The sequence below is a fragment of the Emys orbicularis genome, chromosome 3, assembly GCF_028017835.1.
Source record: "Emys orbicularis isolate rEmyOrb1 chromosome 3, rEmyOrb1.hap1, whole genome shotgun sequence".
Classification (NCBI taxonomy): domain Eukaryota; kingdom Metazoa; phylum Chordata; order Testudines; family Emydidae; genus Emys; species Emys orbicularis.
In genome coordinates this window covers 50348299-50369114 of record NC_088685.1, presented here as the reverse complement: position 1 = coordinate 50369114, position 20816 = coordinate 50348299, and the positions used below count along the sequence as shown (strand labels likewise).

General features: G+C 42.9%; 1 protein-coding gene across 1 annotated transcript in view; it reads left to right on the top strand.

Moving 5' to 3' along the window:
* DST (dystonin) overlaps window positions 1-20816 on the top strand; it is a 434612-nt gene that overhangs the window by 43541 nt on the left and 370255 nt on the right. Inside the window, 1 exon segment of the mRNA XM_065400686.1 lies at window positions 14285-14492. Within this exon segment, the coding sequence (XP_065256758.1) occupies window positions 14285-14492 (208 nt within the window).

Sequence of the window (20816 nt, the reverse complement as noted above, 5' to 3'; positions counted from 1 at the left end):
AATATTGTGTATTATTATAATTATTGTTTCTCAGTTGTATAGAGCAAGGTGTTTTACAGATACATAATAACTAAAGTGACTATATATTTTGGTTTAATAGGACATCTTGATTTTTCATATGCTGTTCTGATGTCCAGGGAACTTCTTTCAGGACACCTGAAATGTCCTGTTTTTTGTTTTATCACTTTTTCATAATACCTACAAAATGTTTATTTAAGACTTATTGCTATGCCAAGGAGAATGTGCTTGCTGGGAACAAACAGTCCAGTCGAATGAGTGTTGAGTTTGGTGAATAGTGCCTTGGGTGAAGGGAAAAGTTGAATGAGTGTAGACTCCTATCAGAGCTGTTCTTTTTCTCGAAGAAAATGTTAGACACTTGGTCAGAGTTTCATGATAAACTCACTCAGAACACCAAGCTACTGGAAAAAATTCTCCACACTGAAAAATACGCATATGTTACTGTGGAGTCAGAACTGGCAGTAGCAATACCAGCACACATTTACAGGTGTAAATTTGTAGAACTGTTTTAATACCTAGAAAAATCCTTTCCCCCAATCATCCCAGTTTATTTGGAAAATATGGTCGCTTTAGTAATAGGACAATTGCCCTGAAGAGTTTACACACTATAGAGATAAAATACATGCACTTGCTGAAGGACAGCTAATCAGAAGACATGCAGATATGCAAAGGGTGCCATACCCCCACCTGTTCATCTCCATAGCTGAAAGGGCTGGACCCTCCTTACATGGGTGCTCTGCCTCCACTGTATGGTTACCAATGCAGGATTACTGCTATGTTTCACCCCAGGAGTGGTTACATTTCATTGATATGGGTGGGGAGAGCAACATTTCTAATCTCTGAGGATGGAAGGAACTCTAAAAGGTATTATTATTATTTAGGGCCTTAAGGGTGGGGTTTTGAAGCAGAGAAAAATTGAAAAGTTTGTCAGGGCTCAGTCCGGGAAACAGAGAACCCCTGTGGGATTAGCAGGAAGACAGTAACTCAGCGATGAGTTAGAGCTTTTCCCCCCCAGAAAGCAGCTATAATAAACATTAATAATAATTAATAATATAATAAAATAATAATAAATATACTTAGCACATATATTCCAAGCGCTGTACAAACATTAACAAAAATATTATAATCCTTACAACACACCTGATGTTATAAATGAGAAATAAGGACTACGAGGGAGAGAAATTAAGAGTGAAATCAGGATGATAAAAACTGATTTAAAAATAATTGGATTTTTTTTTATTTAAATTGGGGATTTTGTAATTTAAATTGGATTTTTAAAATTTTAAATATTTAAAATTAAATGTTACGTTGCAACCTATGTTAAGGTCTAAGCTTTTTAAGTTCTATTAAAATCATTTACATTCATGTTGGGATTCGCTCTGAAACCTCTTTCCACTTGGCTTCCCAAAAACTGAGTTCAACTCCACATTTTGTCACACAGATATTTTTATTTGGCATACAGCAAAGCTATGCTGTGTTGCTCAGACTCAAGTGTAGGAGGTGGGTATAGGGCATACCACACATCCAAAGTTACACAGAAACCTCTTCCTTTATATACATTTACACATCACATTGCATTTACTATACTTTGCATCACATGTTTTGGGATTGGCTTGGTTACTCTGTAGAAACCAATCCCTGTACAGCATGCTCTGTCCATGCGTTCATGCATGATCTGACCTCTACCTTATCTTACATTTAGGCTTGTTTATTAATACCAGGATGTTCGCGCTGATTTTAGCTAGCTATCCTGACTCCAGCATAATGCTTGTTATGGGAACTTAACCTTCCCAATGATGCCCACTAAGAAATGAAGCAAGTTACTTATGTCAAGCCAGGCCTGCAATTAAATGCAAAAATAATATTAAGCAGTACATGTTTGCTGTCAAGTTTTGAAGAAATACAACCCACTGAACTGGTGGAAATCACTGGCTAACAACCTGGAACCACAGTTTTTTGAAGTACTGAATGAGTTTTTGACAGCAGGTGTAGAGAAAATATTTTAACCATTTCTGTCTATCCATCTGGTTCAATTCAATTACTTGTTCATTAAGAACATAAGAATGGTCATACTAAGGTCAGGCCAATGGTCTGTCTAGCCCAGTATCCTGTCTTCCGACAATGGCTAGTGCCAGATGCTTCAGAGGGAATGAATAGAACAGGGCAGTTATCGAGTGATCGATCCATCCCCTGTCATCCAGTTCCAGCTTCTGGCAGTCAGAAGTTTAGGGACACCGAGAGCATGTGGTTGCATCCCTGACCATCTTGGCTAGTAGCCATTGATGGACTTATCCTCTATGAACTTATCTAATTTTTTTTAACCCAGTTATTCTTTTGGCTCTGTAGGAATGTGTAGCCATCCCTTCCCGTCAGTCTTGGAGAGAGGCCATGCCCCCTCGGTCTCGGGTCTCTACCAAGGCAAGGGTTATTGGGGCAATTAACAGTCTCTAAGGCCCCGGTTGTCTAGGCAGGGTCAGGTGACAAGCAGTCCAGGGCCATGGTCTCAGGTGGGGCAGGGCAGAAAGTCTAATGAGCTCAGGCCCTCAGGCAGGGTGGAGTGAAAAACAGTCTAGGGGATCTGGCCCTCAGGAATGGGGGAACACCACACAGTCTAGGAGCTCAGGCCCTCAGGCAGGGCGGAGTACAAAACACACGTCCTGATGTTTTGGCTCTTGCAGACAGCAGACAAACACAGGCCTCTTGGCCTAGAATGGGGAGGCTGCCACCCCAGGGGTGGGATTGGCAGCAGAGGAGTAGGGGAATCTGGGCCCATCCTACGCCACCGGGACCCAGCCCAGGGCCCTAACAGTGGCTGAGTGTTCAGCCACTGGATCAGTGGGGATTCAGCCGAAACATGCTGACTGGATTCAGGCAATGACACAACCAGACGATATTCTAGTGTCCCAGGGCTACTTCCAACATTCTCCTTAAGGTGTATCTGGGGCTCGGGGTCGTCCTCCATTTCCTTGGGGTATACTGCTAATAGCAGTCCTAGCAGCTCCTTGGTGTCCCTGGCGGCAGACAGCTCTGGCAGCTTTTCTAGGTCCTCGGCGCTGTAGCGGTCTCTGTCTGGCTCGAGACACAGCAGTGGACGAGAGCTGTCCATCACCTCCAGCAGATCCAGCCCAACTGAGCTTCAGGCCCTACCTTTTATATTTCCTGTCCCTACCCCTCTGCTTCCGGCGGGGTAGGCAGGGGTTCCTCCCCGTCAGTCTCAGAGGATGGCCATGCCCTCTCATTACAGGCCCTCAAAACATCCCCTGGCAATGATTTCCACAGGTTGACTGTGCATTGTATGAAGAAGTACATTCTTATGTTCGTTTTAGGGCTGTGAAATTATTTTAAAAATTATTGCGATTAATCATGAGATAAAAAAATAGTTGCAATTAATTGCAGTTTTAATCGTACTGTTAAACAGTGCGATTAAGTGGATGTATTCTACATTTTCAAATACACTGATTTCAATTACAACACAGAATACAAAGTGTACAGTGCTCACTTTATACTACTATTTTGATTACAAATATTTGCACTGTAAAAAAGATAAACAAAAGTAGTACTTTTCAATTCACCTCATACAAGTACTGTAGTGCAATCTCTTTATTGAGAAAATGTGTAATTATTTTTTTTACATAACTACACTCAAAAATAAAACAATGTAAAACTTTAGAGCCTACAAGTCCACTCAGTCCTACTTCTTGTTCAGCCAATCACTAAGACAAACAAGTTTGTTTACATTTACGGGAGATAATGCTGCCCACTTCTTATTTACAATGTCACCTGAAAGTGAGAACAGGCGTTCACATGGCACTGCTGTAGCCGGCGTCGCAAGATATTTACGTGCCACATATGCTAAACATTTGTATGCCCCTTCATGCTTTGACCACCATTCCAGAGGACATGTTTCCATGCTGATGACAGGTTCTGCTCGATAACGATCCAAAGCAGTGCAGACTGACGCACACTCATTTTCATCATCTGCCACCAATGGAAGGTTCATTTTCTTTTTTGGTGGTTCAGGTTCTGTAGTTTCCGCATTGGAGTGTTGCTCTTTTAAGACTTCTGACATCATGTTCCACACCTCATCCCTTTCAGATTTTGGAAGGCACTTCAGATGCTTAAACCTTGGGTCGAGTGCTGTAGCTATCTTTAGAAATCTCATATTGGTACCTTCTTTGTGTTTTATCAGATCTGCAGTGAAAGTGTTCTTAAACTGAATAACATATTCTGGGTCGTCATCTGAGACTTCCATAACACTAAATATATGGCAGAATGCGGGTAAAACCACAGAGCAGGAGACATACAATTCTCCGCCAAGGAGTTCAGTCACAAACCTGCAGGGCTCAAGTAGTGTTTCTAGTTTTTGCAGTTTTTCAAAATCCTTACCTGTTGGCACTGATAGTTTCTGCTTTTGAAGAGCTAATGTGGCTGTGATAGCGGCTTTATTGCAAAGCAGGTGCTGAACCATACCCAATGTGGAGTTCCATCTCGTTGAAATATCTTGAACAAGAGGTTCTTCTTTCTGTCCCTTTGCAGCTTGTTGTATTCCTAGCTCTGTATTGTTAATTGGACTGTGTTTGAAATGGCCCACAAGTTTTCTACATTTTTCCAGTATGTTTTCAAAACCACCATCACTGAGCGCTACTGTAATGGATCGCTGCAGACTGTGAGCGATGCATGTCATGTGTTCAAAAGGCAAACGACTGTCTGCTGCTATCATATTATGTGCACTGTCAGTACTAATTGTTGTTACTTTTTCTTGAATATTCCATTCTTTTGCAACATCCAAGAAACACTCTGCACATGATTCAGCATGTCTCTCTTCAGTATGCATTACAGTTAAAGCAAATGACTGCAGTGTCCATGAAGCATCAATCAGGTGTGCCGTGACTCCAAGATAGCTGTGATTGCTCAAGGATGTCCAGTGATCACCAGTCAAAGCAACAGCTAGTGCATTTTTCAAAAGCTCCAACTTTGTAGTCTTCTCGTTGTTATATAGATCATGTATTCGTGATGCAATAGTTCCTTCGGAGGGCAAGGTGTATAACTGATTGGAAGATGCAATTTGAATAACATCTCTTAGCCCTCTGTCATTTACAATGTTGAGTGGTCTGCAGTCCATAGCTATCCACTTTGCAATAGCATTGGTTAAGGTGTTGTACTTTGTTTGATCCATGGGCTTGTAACGATCCTGAAACTCTGCAAGCGTACTCTGTTGCGGTTGGATGGATTCATTTGCTGTTGGTGGGTTATCTGTAGCACAAGAACTGGAGGCAAAAGCATGTTTAGCACGTAAGTGGTACTGCAGACTTGAAGTACTTCGATGGTATTGGAACTCAGCCTGGCAATAGATACAGATAACCGTCCTTTTATCCAGAGAACCATCCGAAAATTTTTTAAAAACAAACCTCCCATTCAAAAGACCTGATCTTTTGCTGCTTTGCTCCATTAACTTTTTCTGATATTTAATCACTCCGGAGCACGAGAACACAGTAAAACTGTGCCAATGTCTGGAATAATTCAATAAATGCTATATAATCAATATATATTTGTGTCCTGCTCAAAGGAGCCTTTGCTGTCAATATGGAAAGATTTTACCTCAGGATTTTAGCATTCAGTAGGGAAGTGAATTGTGCAGGAGGCTTTTTTTCCCCTGCTGCTGCTGGATTAGCCTTTATTATGTATATATACTATTTTGTATGTGTCTCCTTTAGAGGAGTCTTGGCTTCTTGAAGGGGTACGATTTTTATCTGAGAAAGTCAGTATTCTGGAGGTGGGAGGGGTGTGAGTTGTGCAGGAGAAGGGTGGATTCTTGATGCTGCTCCTGTTGGGTTGGGTTTCTTCTGAGCTCGTCAGGGTCGCCTCCTGTCCAAAGAGGAAGAGTTTCATGATATTTGCATTCATTGTTCAGGGGGGACAGAGAGGGTGGACTTGGGGAGGGAAAGAGGACGGGGAGGAAGCAAGTAATCACTTGTGCAGGAGGAAGAGGAGGGAGGTGTCTTGCTGCTGCTTCTGGAAGAGTGGTTTCTAGTACTGGGATCATCAGGCTTGCCTGCTTTTACTGAACTAGGTAGACTCCCTTCAGCTGAGTGAGACCTTGTCTGGAAGGGAGGGTGGATTTTACCTCAGGGAGTTGGCATGCACCAGGGGAGGAGAGGCTGGTGCAGGGAGGCTGAGCTCGCCAGGCCCCTGTTGTCTATGTGGTACCCCTCACTTCCCCCTCTCAGGAGTCCTTAGCAGCCGCCTCCAGCAACAGGACCGGCCTTGGGGAAAATGGCACCCTGGGTGTACTTGTATTTTGATGCCCCTGGCCCCTATGGGCATCCCCCCATTATCCCAGCCCCCATTGGCTCCCCACCCCTCCATCGCCCCTGCCTTGCAGGGGCTCCCCAACCCCCCATCACCTCCAGGCCCTGCTGCTTCCCTCCAGTGCTTAATTTGTATTGAAAGAGATGCCAGGGCTCAGTCCCAGCACAAATTAAGCATTGGCTGGGCAGCCGGTGCTGGCCGGGCACCCAGCTCTGAAGACAATGCTGCTGCTAGCAGTAGCCCAGAAGTAAGGATGGCATGGTATATGGTGTATTGCCACCATTACTTCTGCACTTCTGCTGTGGCTCGTGGTGCCTGGCACTCAGCCTGCAGCTCAAGGTGGGCTCTGTATTGTCACCCGGGGGCTGCATCTTGCCAGAGCCCATGGCAATCTCGCAGCCCTCTGATCACTCCTGTCTCACTAGGGGCACCATTTCAAATTCAGGTTCGGCGTGAGAGAGTGTGTGTGTGTTTTGGGGGAGAAATGTGTGTGTGTGTGTGTTGCGGGGAGGGGAGTGTGTGTTAGGGGAACCCTGTCTCTTTAAGCAGAGCACTCAGGGTCCTGAATGCTTTTTCAGCCAGCAGCAGCTGGTGTCAGCAGCACTCACTCCTGAGCCAGCAACAGCAGCAGACAGGCGCACCCTGTTCCTGGACCCCAGCTTAGCTGCAACTGGGTACGTGGGTCGGGGGAGGAAGATACCCCGACATCAGCCCCCTCCACTTCCTGCCCCCAGTCTATGCAGCAAACAGGAGGCAGGCTCTTGGTCTGGAGCAACTTGGCCAGGGGTGGCTCCATGGGGAGCGGGGAGGAGGCAGGAGCAGCAATGGAGCCAGGCGTTTTGATTGCTGCTGCACATTGAGCAGATGTTTTCAGAGAACTATCAACGATGACTCCAAGATCTCCTTCTTAAATGCTATCAGCTAATTTGGGGTTATTTTTTCCAGTGTGCATTACTTTGTATTTATCAACATTAAATTTCATCTGCCATTTTCATAGAATCATAGAAATGTAGGACTGGAAGGGACCTCAAGAGGCCTTCCAGTACAGTCCCCTGCACTCAAGGCAGGACTAAGTATTCTAGACCATCCCTGACAGCAGTGGTGAATTATCGCATGGGCCAATGGGGCCCGTGCCCAGGGTTCCCTGCCAATTTAGGGTGCCTAGAAAAGTCTCCCCCTCCTGCAGCCCCGGGGCCGCGGCAGGGGCGCTGAGCTTCTCTAGTCTCGGGGCTGCAGCGGTGGGGGCTGGAAAGGAGTGAGTGGGGGAAGGAGCAGAAGGGGGTGGGGCCATAGGTGGAAGGGGGCCATGGTTCTGGTGCCAACCCCACCCCCACTTGCTCCGGCCCAGGGTCCCAGGAGACCGTAATCTGTTAGACAGGTTTTTGTCTAACCTGCTCTTAAAAACCCCCAATGATGGAGATTCCACAACCTCCCTAGGCAATTTATTGCAGTGCTTAACCACCTGACAGGAAGTTTTTCCTAATGTCCAATCTAACGCCCCCGTGCCACAATTAAACCCCATTGTTTGTTGTCCTATCCTCAGAGGTTAACCCCAACAATTTTTCTCCTTCCTCCTTCTAACAACCTTTTATGTACTTGAAAACAGTTACCATGTCCCCTCTGTCTTCTCTTCTGCAGACTAAACAAACCCATTTTTTTTTCAATCTTTCCTCATAGGTCATGTTTTCTAGACCTTTAATAATTTTTTTGTTGCTCTCCTCTGAACTTTCTCCAGTTTGTCCACATCTTTCCTGAAATTTGGCACCCAGAACTGGACAAAATACTCCAGTTGAGTCCTTATCCGTGTGGACTAGAGCAGAAGAATTACTTCTTGTGTCTTGCTTACAACACTCCTGCTAATACATCCCAAAATGATATTTGTTGTTTTTGCAACAGTATTACACTGTTGACTCATATTTAGCTTGTAATCTATTGTGACCCCCTGATCCCTTTCCACAGAACTCAATCCTAAACAGTCATTTCCCCTTTTGTGTGCAATTGATTGTTCCTTCCTAAGTGGAGTATTTTGCATTTGTCCTTACTGAATTTCATCCTATTTACTTCAGATCATTTTTCCAGTTTGTCCAGATCATTTTGAATTTTAATCCTATCCTCCAAAGCACTTGAAACCCTTCCCTGCTTGGTATTGTCTGCAAAACTTTATAAGTGTGCTCTGTATGCCATTATCTAAATCACTGATGAAGATATTGAACAGAACTGGATTCAGGACCAATCCCTACTTCATATGCCCTTCCAGCTTGACTGTGAACCACTGATAAGTACTCTCTGGGACCAGTTTTGTTGCCCATTCACCTTATTTTGTGAGATCCCTTTGTAACTCTTCACAGGCAGTTTTGTAATTAACTATCTTGAGTAATTTTTAGGGCTGTCAAATGATTAATCGCCGTTTTAATTGCACTGTTAAACAATAATAGAATACCATTTATTTAAGTATTTTTGGATGTTTCCTACATTTTAAAATATATTGATTTCAATTACAACACAGAATTCTAAGTGTACAGTGCTGACTTTAGATTATTTTTGAATACAAATATTTGCACTGTAAAAAAGGTAAAATAGTGTGAAGTGAATTGAAAAATACAAGTACTATAGTCCAATCTCTTTATCATGACGTTCTGTCTCTTGCAGACAGCAGACAAACGTATGCCTCTTGGCCTAGAGTGGGGAGGCTGCCACCCCAGGGGTGGGATTGGCAGCAGAGGAGTAGGTGAACCTGGGCCCACCCTACTCCACCAGGACCCAGCCCAAGGCCCTAACAGTGGCAGTGTTCTGCCACTGGGTCAGCAGGGATTTAGTCGAAACACGCTGACCTGGATTCAGGCAATGACAACCAGATGATAGTCTACTGTCCCAGGGCTACTTCCTACATTCCCCTTAAGGTGTACCTGTGGCTCGGGGTTGTCCTCTGTCTACAGTGTACAATACTCACTTTATATTATTATTTTTGATTACAAATAACTGTAAAAAGATAAACAAAAGAAATAGTATTTCATCTCATACAAATACTGTAGTGCGATCTCTTTATCGTGAAAGTGCAACTTACAAACGTAATATTAATTTTTTTACATAACTGCACTCAAAAATAAAACAATGTAAAACTTTAGAGCCTACAAGTCCACTCAGTCCTACTTCGTGTTCAGCCAGTCGTTAAGTGAGAACAGGCATTCACATGGCACTGCTGTAGTCGGCGTTGCAAGGCATTTAAGTATACCCCTTCATGCTTCGACCACCATTCCAGAGGACATGCTTCCATGTTGATGATGGGTTATGCGCGATAACGATCCACAGCAGTGTGGACTGGCACATGTTCATTTTCATCATCTAGTCAGATGCCACCAACAGAAGCTTGTTTTTTTTTTTTTAGCGGTTCGGGTTCTGTAGTTTCTGAATCAGAGTGTTGCTCCTTTAAGACTTCTGACAGCATATTTCACACCTCATCCCTTTCAGATTTTGGAGTGTTGCACTTTCATGATAAAGAGATTGCACTACATGACTTATATGAGGTGAATTGAAAAATACTCTTTCTTTTGTTTATCATTTTTACAGTGCAAATATTAGTAATAAAAATAATAATATAAAGTGAGCACTGTACACTTTGTATTCTGTGTTGTAATTGAAATCAGTATATTTGAACACATAAAAACATCCAAAAATATTTAAGTAAATGGTATTCTGTTATTGTTTAACAGTGTGATTAAAACTGTGATTAATTTTTTAAATCAAGTTAATTTGTTTTGAGTTAGTTGCTTGAGTTAACTGCAATTAATTAACAGCCCTAGTAATTTTGTATCATCTGCACCCCTTTTCCAGATCATTTATGAATATGCTGAACAGCACTGACCCCAATACAGATCCTTGAGGGACCCCACTATTTACCTCTCTCCATTATGAGAATTAACCATTTATTCCTACCCCTTGTTTCCTATCTTTTAACCAGTTACTGATCCATGAGAGGACCTTCCCTCTTATCTCATGACTCGTTACTTTGCTTAAGAGCCTTTGGTGTGGGACCTTATCAGAGACTTTCTGAAAGTCCAGGTACACTATATCAACTGGATGACACTTGTCCACATGCTTGTTAACCCTCTGAAGAATTGTAATAGATTGGGGAGGCATGATTTCCTTTGACAAAAGCCATGTTGACTCTTCCCCAACGTATCATGTTAATCTTTGTGTCTGATAATTCTGTTCTTTACTATAGTTTCAACCAATTTGCCTGGTACTGAAATTAGACTTACCAGCCTGTAATTGCCAGGATTCCATCTGGAGCCTTTTTTTAAAAAATTGTGTTACGTTAGCTATCCTCCAGTCCTCGTATTTAAGCGATAGGTTACACATCACAGTTAGTAGTTCTGCAATTTCATATTTGAGTTCCTTCAGAACTCTTGGGTGAATATCATCTGGTCCTGGTGACATATTACTGTTTAATTTATCAATTTGTTCCAAAACTTCCTCTATTGGCACTTCAGTCTGGGACAGTTCCTCAGATTTGTCACCTAAAAAGAATGGCTCAGGTGTGGGAATCTCCCTCACATCCTCTGCAGTGAAGACTGATGTAAAGAATTAATTTAGCTTCTCTGCAATGGCCTTGTCTTCCTTGAATGCTCCTTCAGGGTGCAGTGGGTCCACTGATTGTTTGGGAGGCTTCCTGCTCCTGGTGTCTTTTAAATAAACTGTTGCTGTTAGTTTTTGTTGTCTTTTGCTAATTGCTTTTCAAATACTTTTTTGGCCTGGATAATAATGCTTTTACACTTGACTTGCCAGAGTTTATGCTCCTTCCTCTATTGTCCTCTGATTTGACTTCCAATTTTTAAAGGATGCCTTTTTGCCTCTCACTGCCTCTTTTACTCTTTTATTTAGCTATGGTGGCATTTTAAAAAATCTTCTTACTGTTTTTTTTAATTTGAGGTATACATTTAGTTTGTGCCCCTCTTATGGTATTTTAAAATAGTTTCTGTGCCGTTTGCAGGCTTTTCACTCTTGTACTGTTCCTTTTAATTTCTGTTTAACTAGCTTCCCCATTTTTGTGTAGTTCCCCTTTCATAGTTAAGAAACCAATTGGAAGTTGAGAAAGCGGGAAAGCTTGTTTTCCTTTTCCAGTCTATGAGAGGATGAGATATACTAGTTCTAAAATCTTGAAGCATGTGGTGACCAGAAACAATCTTTTCAATTTACTAACTACAGATAATATTTCCTTTGGTTAATAACTCAGTTTTAAATGCAAATCATACTTTGAGAAAAAAACTTTATATATCCAGCACATTTAAGATAGTTTATTTAATTTAAAATTTTAAATTGCTGTTTTTGTGCACTTTAACTGAATTTTCTAGCATATTCTAGCCAAATAAAACTTGACAAAAATTACAGATAATATATTGTCATCTGGGACACAAAACATTAATCATTCACCATTTTGTAACATCATCAAAATGTAAAAATGTAAAAATTAAGCATCTGAATAAATGTAAATTAAGCTATGATTCCTTAAATACATGTTTATCCTCCTGGTTATCAAAGAGAAGTACCAAATTTAGTGTAAATGTTATACTTAGTTGCAAATGGACATGTTTTAGTGGTTAGCCAACAATGAGAATCAACTTTTCTTTTGCAATATAACTAAAAAGTACAAATGTACAATATGATTAAAATCAAAAACCAAAATCAAGTTTTTCTGCTTTCTGATTTAAATCATTATTAAAATTGGTGATTTAAGTCGATCCAGCCTGAGGTCAATCCTCAGGAAGCTGAAACTGGTGCAGGCCCAATGTGTGTAGGGGGAGATGGGATATGTGGACTCCATGAACGATGGACATGGCTAGTTGGGAACCATGGAGCTGAGACCCTTGAGGACTTCTTTTCATGTTAGTTGCAGAAAAGTCTTTGAAGCTAAGGTCAGACCAGGAGAAACGGAACTCATGTCTACACAAAATTATTGATTAAACCTCTGTCTGCCAGGAGTTATTGACTAAACCTCCCTACCCCTGCAAGGGGTGCACTTAAACTGTAGGGGTAGGGTACCTGCACCTCTATTCTGTGGCCTTGTGGGAAGAATTCCATTTTCCATGAGTACTACAGGATTTCCCCTGCACCAACACCAGTTAGAGAATCATAGATCTGATTAGATCTCTGAAGCTTTCTGACTCCCAGCACTGTGCTCAATCCCCTACACTATGCTGTCATTACATCATGTTTTGGTGAACAATGCAAGAATTTAGTGAGAGAATTGTTCAAAATTATTGTTTTGGATTCAATATTTTTTCTGTACTTTAACACATGGACCTGTACAATGATAGAAAAGGGGACTAGAGTACACTTGAATATGATCACCCACTAATGTTTGTTCACCCTTTATTTAGAGGATTATTTAACTGTGTATGATTGCAATTTAGGCTGCAGCATAACATTTTCATTGCATTATTCAATCAATTATGATTCTGGGTTGTGCAGTTTTCATTTAAAAAAAACCCTAAAATGCCAATCTAAATAATAATATATCTTGTCAACCAATGCATGATTACAGTGAAAACCATAGAAAAACATTTCAGAAGTGAAAGAAAAATTATCACCAATAATAATTGAGCCACAATGAATTATGTTTTAATTCAATAGGGGCACATCTCAAGCCCTTCTAGAGCAGGCTGGCAGCCAAAAAATCAAGTTGAAAATATTAGCAGGCATTTAAATCTTCACAGTTTCCTGATCCAAGAAACAGTGGAGTCTAGAAGGGCTGAAGATGGACTCTACAAAACAAAAAATACTAATATATAACAAACCAGATTGAGAATAACATGCACGAAAAATTCATGCCACTAAAATCATACCCTGGGTTGGAGCCAGATTACACAGCACAAGGACTATTGTAAATCTCCATCTTGAATCAGCAAATATAAGCATTGTTTTCCAATCAGGTGCACTGGCAAAGTCCCAAACATCCTTAAGTGGGAAATGCAGAGAAACAAATAGGAAGGCACACGATCCTGCATCAGCTCCCCAGCACTTGTGTGCGAGGGTCGATCCTGAAGATTTGTTCACTAAATCACCAAGTATAGACTAAAGTGCCACCATTTAAGCATCTCATTTTCCCACTTCCTCTAACAGGCTAGGGAATCCAGAAATGGCACCGCCGGTTCATGGCCCTGCACTGCATCATTTTTATTCCCGGCAGTGATCCGGTTCTGGGCAGCTGCTGACTGCTCTGTTTATTAGAAAAGATAAACAGGCATAAAGGATATAAACCGAGATCAAACATTTGTTTACTGAAGCTGTCTCGGCAAAGAGAGGCTGAAAACCGCCATTTGTGTACCCAGTGACTTGAAAAGAGGCTGTGCGGAGAAACACACTTCCTCTCTCCTTCTCTCCTAGTCAATGCACTTTCTCTGGGAATTGGCTACTCTGATTAGAAAACTAGGGCTAGAAAAGGGAGTCCCGCAAGAACGCGCGTACAGGAGACTTACCAGGGTGTGGTTTCGGAAACCTGCTTGCAGTAACAAAGGCTCAGCATCCTGCGTTTGTTGGTGGGGGGGTTTTTAGACAGAGTTACATTAATGATTTAATCAGCAGCCTGGTGATGGTAAATCTTTTCCTTGGCCTGGCGGGGGAGCCAAATGCTATCAGTTTGTAACCGGGAAGGTTTTTGTTGCTGCTGGGTTTATTGTTGGGCTAGTCCGAGATCATTTGTGAGCTGGTTGCCTGACCGCAGGCCACACTTCTTCCGCATAAATCCTCCTAAATGCATTGTCACTAAATCAGGATATTTTGGGGGTACCATCTGTGGAGTTACACACACATACCCATATAAATATACAACGATGGTGAGCGACCTATTTTTTTCAGTGTTTTTATTTCTCTGTGGGGTGTTTGTAAAACAGTCTAGGCGGACTGTGGCGATCACACTATGTATTGTATATTCATGCAGTCTCTGTGTATCTCTCTGTAGAGCTCTGGAAACGCCTCCTACCGATGCTCCATGTCTTCCTCTGCGGATTTCTCCGATGAAGATGATTTCAGCCAGAAATCTGGCTCCGTGTCTCCGGCACCGGGGGACACACTGCCTTGGAACCTGCCGAAACATGAGAGATCCAAGCGGAAAATTCAAGGCGGCTCCGTGCTGGACCCAGCCGAGAGAGCAGTGCTTAGGATAGCCGGTAAGACCAGGCTCTAGACAGCCAGACCGTGAGACCCACCAACCCGCATGTGCCCACACCATGGGCTTGCATGAGAGAGATCATGGCAAAGATTTATGTGTGTGTGTGTGTGTGTGTGTGTGTGGAGGGGGTGGGGGGTGGAGAGGAGGCTTGTTAATTGGCTTTGTAATATAGCCTTTAAAAATCCTGCAGGTCCGTGGAGTGGTGACTAAGCTATTTGGCCATGTTTTCCGGTTGGGTGAATTAATGCTTGTGGGAAAGAAAAAAAAAGATGAAATATGTGCAGGTGCGCCCATTAAACTTTCATGTGAAAACGCATTAGCAGTGAGAAGCTCATTTGCAATAACTCTGATTTCACATTGTGTATGCATCTTGGTCGGTGTACACACAGGCACACTTAATTGTCTTTTGTGTCTTAATGGCAGAGAGACCACATTAAATTCAGGGAGAGGCTAAAATCACCCAGCTGGGCTCTGAATATCCTTTTAGGCGGTGTATGCGGGAACAGTGTCTGTGTAGAACAGCTCTTTGTCCATGTAGGCACATTGGGGGCCGTGCCGCTTAGGAGCCCCTCGATTGGATATTGTAGGAAAGGCACTAATGTGTTCTGATATGTGGATGGTCACTTACGCTGGCAACGAATGGCATTGAAACAGGGCAGATGCCTTGTTCTCCCCAGCTGAAAATTGACAACACCGTGTAAATTAATTCTGGGGAAAGGCAGTGGTCATCTGTGTTATCCACAGAGGTTGGTTTTGTGTGTATGTATCATCCCTTCCCTCTTCGGGGTTTATTTCAAAGATGTTTTCACCTAATGGGGCGATTGTGAGGATGCAGTGGTCGGACCCTGTGTGGGGATGGTTGGTATAGCAGCCAAAGGTCTTTCCTCTCCATCCCGCTGGGTAATCGCTGCCCTTAGCCGGTGTAGTATGAAAAACTGCTCTGTCTTAATTTGTACCGGCACAATGCAGAGAGCCAGGGTTTCTCCAGACCCTGTGTCTGACGGAGAGGTCTCGTAGGATCCCTGCTGCTGGTCCCGGGGTGGTGGGCGGGGCAGCAGGGAATCGGGCAGACAGACAGACATCCGCGTGGGTCTCATAGGAGTGCTCGGAAATTCAAGCGACTGCGCCCAGCACGGCGGCTGCCCCCCCAGGCCATGGTGGCAGAGCACCGAGGGGCTTGCGCTCGGCCTGGGTGAGGGAGGCAAGCAGGGGGTAGGGCCGGACTAAGGGCTCTGAGTTGATGGCGAGGCAGGGATGGTTTCGGCACCACGCAGCTGCCCAGCCCGGCTGTACATTTCTTCGAGGCTTGGGCGGCCTGGAGCCTGGGTCTTGCGCTCACTAGGGCCCGGGAAAGCCGCGTGCGTGTAAGGGGGATGTTGCACGGGGTTCAGGGAGCCCGGGATGCGGAGCGGCACAGAAGCCCCTTTCAGGCTTTGCAATGGGCAGGGAAGAAGGGCCCAGCCCAGGCGGACAGGCGCGAGGATCCAGGGCATGGGGAGTGAGAGGCGGGAGGGGGTGGAGAGGGGCCGGCCGGCCGCGCAGGCGCAGTTGGCGCTCATTGACACGGCGACGCATGTGAGCGGCGGGGACACCTGCTGCAGCAGCAGCGAGCCCCCGGCCCCGCAGGCCCGGCGTCCCCCGGGCAGTAGTAGCGAGAGGACGGATGGGGGGAATGGGTGCTGCTGCTGCTACAGAGCATCCCTAACACGGGCGGCCCGGCCCGGCCCGGCCCGGCCCGGCCCGCGGGATGCCCCCCCGGGCGCTGCGGCGGGGGAGGCGATGCGGGCTGTGCCAGCCTCTCTAGTCCTTTGCAGCCCACGGTGGTTCCAAATAGAAACCTCTCCCCCAGCGTGGCACGGCTCGGAGGGGGGCTCTGGTAGAGCAGAGGTGCGGGCGGAGGTGGCAGCTTGCTGTCCGGGCTGGGGCGGAGGGGGAAAGCGGCTTCCCGAGGGTTTGTATGGAAACCGAGACAATGAAAAGGTCCTGGCCAGAGAAGGCTGCGCAGAGGGAGGAACCCCAGGCAGCTGGCGAGTTCTTAGCAGCATCCTAGTGAGCTTTGGAGAGAAAAGCCGGGCCAGGGCCGCCGGGCCAAGCGCAACAACACAACAACTAACCAGAGCCAGACAGGGAGCCAGACGCCGGGGGAGGGAAGGGCTCCTGCTGCAGCTCTTATTCAGGCAAAACCCTCAGTGCACTTGCACAAGTGGGGCCTGCAGCAGAATCGGGCCCTAAGTGATCACCCAGGAGCGATTTAACTGTCAAAAGGGGAGAAATGTCTCCATGAAGAAGGAGCCGGAGGTCACTTCCATGGCCGGGCTGTGGCGCCCATGCTGTCCTGGAGCTGCTGCAGCCCTGGCTGCCTTCCTGCTCTCAGGCCGTTAGCCGAGCGCAGAGATTTGCTGCTAATGAAATCCGAGAGGAAGCCCTTGCTATTGGAGCCACACACATGCTCACACACTGCTCGGGAGGGGGGCATGGGCGTTTCCTCGGCCAGCTTGCATAGCACCCCTCCTCCCTCCCTCTAGCCTTTTTTTGCAGTTCCCAAGGCTTCGTGCTGTCTGCAGCCTTGGAGTGAACTGGTCAGTGTTACCCTCCAGCCATGGCTGGTTACCTTTCCCCTGGTGCTTACCACTATGCCGAAGAACAGGAGTACCTACAGGCTTACGAAGATGTTCTGGAGAGATACAAAGGTACAGTAGATTAGCGCTGCAGCATGGGGCATGGGTTTACTGGGTACGTGCTAATAGTGTAGGGCTTACTTTAAATAGCACTGGTGGTTGCAAGTAAACAAGGTTCAGAATCAGATCCTCTGGATATCTGCTATTCCAGTCCGCTACCAACAAGAGTTTGAAGTGGAAGGTACTGAAATGTCCTTAGACAAGATCCATTGCCTCCTGGAGAGGGTCATTTCTTATGGAGCAGTCTGTTGATTTCTTTCAGTAAAGCGCTTAAGTGACACTGTTCTTTTCTTGCTGGGTGTGAGGACACCACTGACATTTCAATGAGATTATTCTAAGACTCTACTGACTGATGCTTGTCTGGGATGAGAACTAGTAAATAAAACTGTATTCTATGGTCCTAATAAATCCAGTGAAATATGTGTTATCTTTATTGCAAAGACTGCTTTAAGCAATAAAACACACCACACCATTTTTTGAAAGATCCTTTTGTGCTTAAAGCTCTAATATATGTTGTTCTTTTCTATAATTATGTAAGAACGACTGCTTCGTGCAACATTATGAAGCTTTTTCATTTAGTACAGGAAGAAAGACCTTTCTAATGTACATAAGATATATACAATTTATTTTATTCTATTAGAAATGTTAATTGTATTATTTCCTTATCCTGGATGGTATGGTAGAGGTACATAGGACACATAATTCATTATTTTATATTTCACTGCATTGTTAATATTAAACCTTAAAAACTAGATCAAAGTAATGTTTAAGATCCGATCTTAATTAACAAGAGATGGAATTAAACAGGCTGAATCTTCATCCTGAAAATAGTCCCGGTGTGCACGTTGCAGCATATTTGGTATTTGCTGTTCGGAATCCTTTTGCAATACCTCGGTCCAAGATGAGCTAGGTGGTTTCAGTTTTATATCAGAAAGTCTTGATTTTGTGGTTTTAAGATACAACTTTTTGGAAATTCATTGTTGGGTAAGGGTTTTAGCTACTGAATTCCCACTGACTTTAATGGGAATGACATAGTGAAATCAGTTTTATTTGAAGATGTCTGAGTTAATTTTATTCTATCCTGATTGTTAATGGTAAAATTAAAAACAAAAATGAAATTATCTTCAAATGAGATTTATCAGGTCTGAGTGTACTTTATACCTGTTTCACTTGTAGATCATGTATTATTAACACTATTGACAATGACTCTTTGTGTCTATTGTGTCAATGTATCTAGGGAGCATGTGCACTATTTCTGTAATAAAATTCATTAGAACATTTTAAAGGAGAAATAATTATTGTGTTTATTAGATCCTAGAAAAAAGGCAATGCTTGGTCCACTCTATTTTTTCATCATCAAAAGTGATTTTATACACATTTCTGACTATTCTTTTCCAAATGTTGATTTTTAAAGCAAACAGGCTGTATTCAGATTATCAGATCAAAAGTGTTGAAAAACCTAAAGTGTATATATTTCTTGATGCTGTGATTTAAAATTTAGCTGAATAGATTTAAATTAAAAAAAAAAAAAAAGCAAATTTGTTCCCAGAGACAGATCTATAGGTTTCAGTCTAGTTTATATAGTCACTTGATATACCCAGGAAAATTCATAATGGATATATTATTTTAGGGCTTGATGCTACCGACCTAAGTCCCCTGATTTCAATGGGAGTTTTGCCTGAGTAAGAGCTACAAGGTTGGGTCCTTACCTGTAGTAGGACTAGTGGATGCTGATACAGTAGACTCCTAGGGCTAATTAACATATTTATTTTTTTAGTATATTCTATAATTGTTGAAGTTTGTTACCTTATCTGTGGGGAGGAGGATTGGACACATTCATATTGTATTTTAAAATATGGCAGACTCCTTAAAATGTTTCAGTAAGCATCCAGTTTCTTTTGCTTTCATTTTTTGGTGGTGTACTTAGCTCATCAATATACTGTACTTGGCAGCTTGTTACATTCAATTACTGGGAAAAAAGGTTAAAGATTTTAGCTTGTTTTAATAATGAAGCATTGAAAAACTGGAAAATACATTATTTTCCAAAGTGTTTTCAAGCCGGTTATATTTTCCCATCAGAGTCCCAGTAGTATGACTTCACTACAGTGATTGTTATCCTGATGACTTGCTATGCGAGCTGATCTAATCAGAAAAGAATTGCTGCAATATATGCTTTAAACAGGGAGTGCCATTTCACAAAACTTTGAAAGAAACTGCATTTGTTGGTTTAAAAAAAAATCAAATAAAGAATGTAATAACTTCCATTTTTGCTTTTTCAAGGTGAAGAGTCTTAATCACTTCTTTTAATTCAAGCATTTTTTCTTGCTTGCAGAATATGCTTGTGTTCATTTGGGACATTATCAGGGTGCCAAATTATCTGTGCCCCAGCTGTTGAATACTGTAACTAGCAGAGTCAGCTGTAGAAAATTCATTGCCTGTCTTGGAAGGCATGGAATCATATGATGCTGTCTCATTAAGAAATTCTGGCTATTTGATTTAGAAAAAAGAGGAATTGAAAAATAAGTCCTGTTAAAGTGTAACTGCGAGGTTTTGATCTTCACCTTTTTATATAGCCAGGCTAGACCACAGTTCTGGAAGACCTTACATAAACAAGAACTTGATTGCTTTAACAATTGAAACCACGGTATCTTGTGTGTCTTGCAAATGCTGTTGTTGACCATGTCTTTAGCTCCGACAGCAAATAATTGGGCAACTGTTCACTAAATCCGAGGTAGCACAGAAGAGCTGTTTGCTATGGGAGAAAAGGGTGTTGTGTTCTGATTCTTGGTCAGTTCAGTCTCTGAGTAGTCAGTTGTCTCTGACCATCCTTTTTTCCCCCTTGATCCTTATAAAGCTGACTCATAGCAGAATTTCTAAAGCCTTCTGATGGAAAAAAAAAATCACATTACTCATAGACTCATAGACTTTACCTCAGCGGATACAGATATCATATTGAATAAAGCCACTTATTCATGGGAAAAATTGCTTCTTTGTTAGTAGTTCCTCTAGAAATGGTCAAAGGCAATGCCTTTGTTGTGATGGTGGATATAAAATATCCAGTACATTTTATATGGAAACATACAGCATATTTGTCTTGTTTGTGATTTAACATGGAAGATGCAGAATGATACAGTATATGTACTGATTATCATAATTACTAATAGCTATGGGCTTTATCTGCAATCCAGCACTGACTTTAGTGGGTGTTCCATGTGCAGAGAAGTTGCAAAAGTGGTCTGTTTTTACCCTTTAAATTATCTTATCAACATGTCTGAAAACAAAGACTAATCAAATTCATCATCAAGTACATCAGTCCTAACCATATATAGTTAAAATTTGCCATGGTGGTGATTAACCTGTTTTTCCACTATCATTTTGTTTTTAATGAGAATCATATCAATCTATACCAGTGGTTCTCAAACTTTTTTTTCCGTGGACCACTTGAAAATTGCTGAAGATCTCGGCGGACCACTTCATGATCTTTCCAAATGTTGTTTGTACCATTAGCTAACTATTGTAAAGTGCTTTGGATAAAAGCGCTATATTAAAAAATAACCTTAATAATTAAGGTTTTTTTGTTCTACAAATAAAAGCGCACAACTCATATTTTAATATCAGTAGTCTTACCTTTCTAATGCAATGGA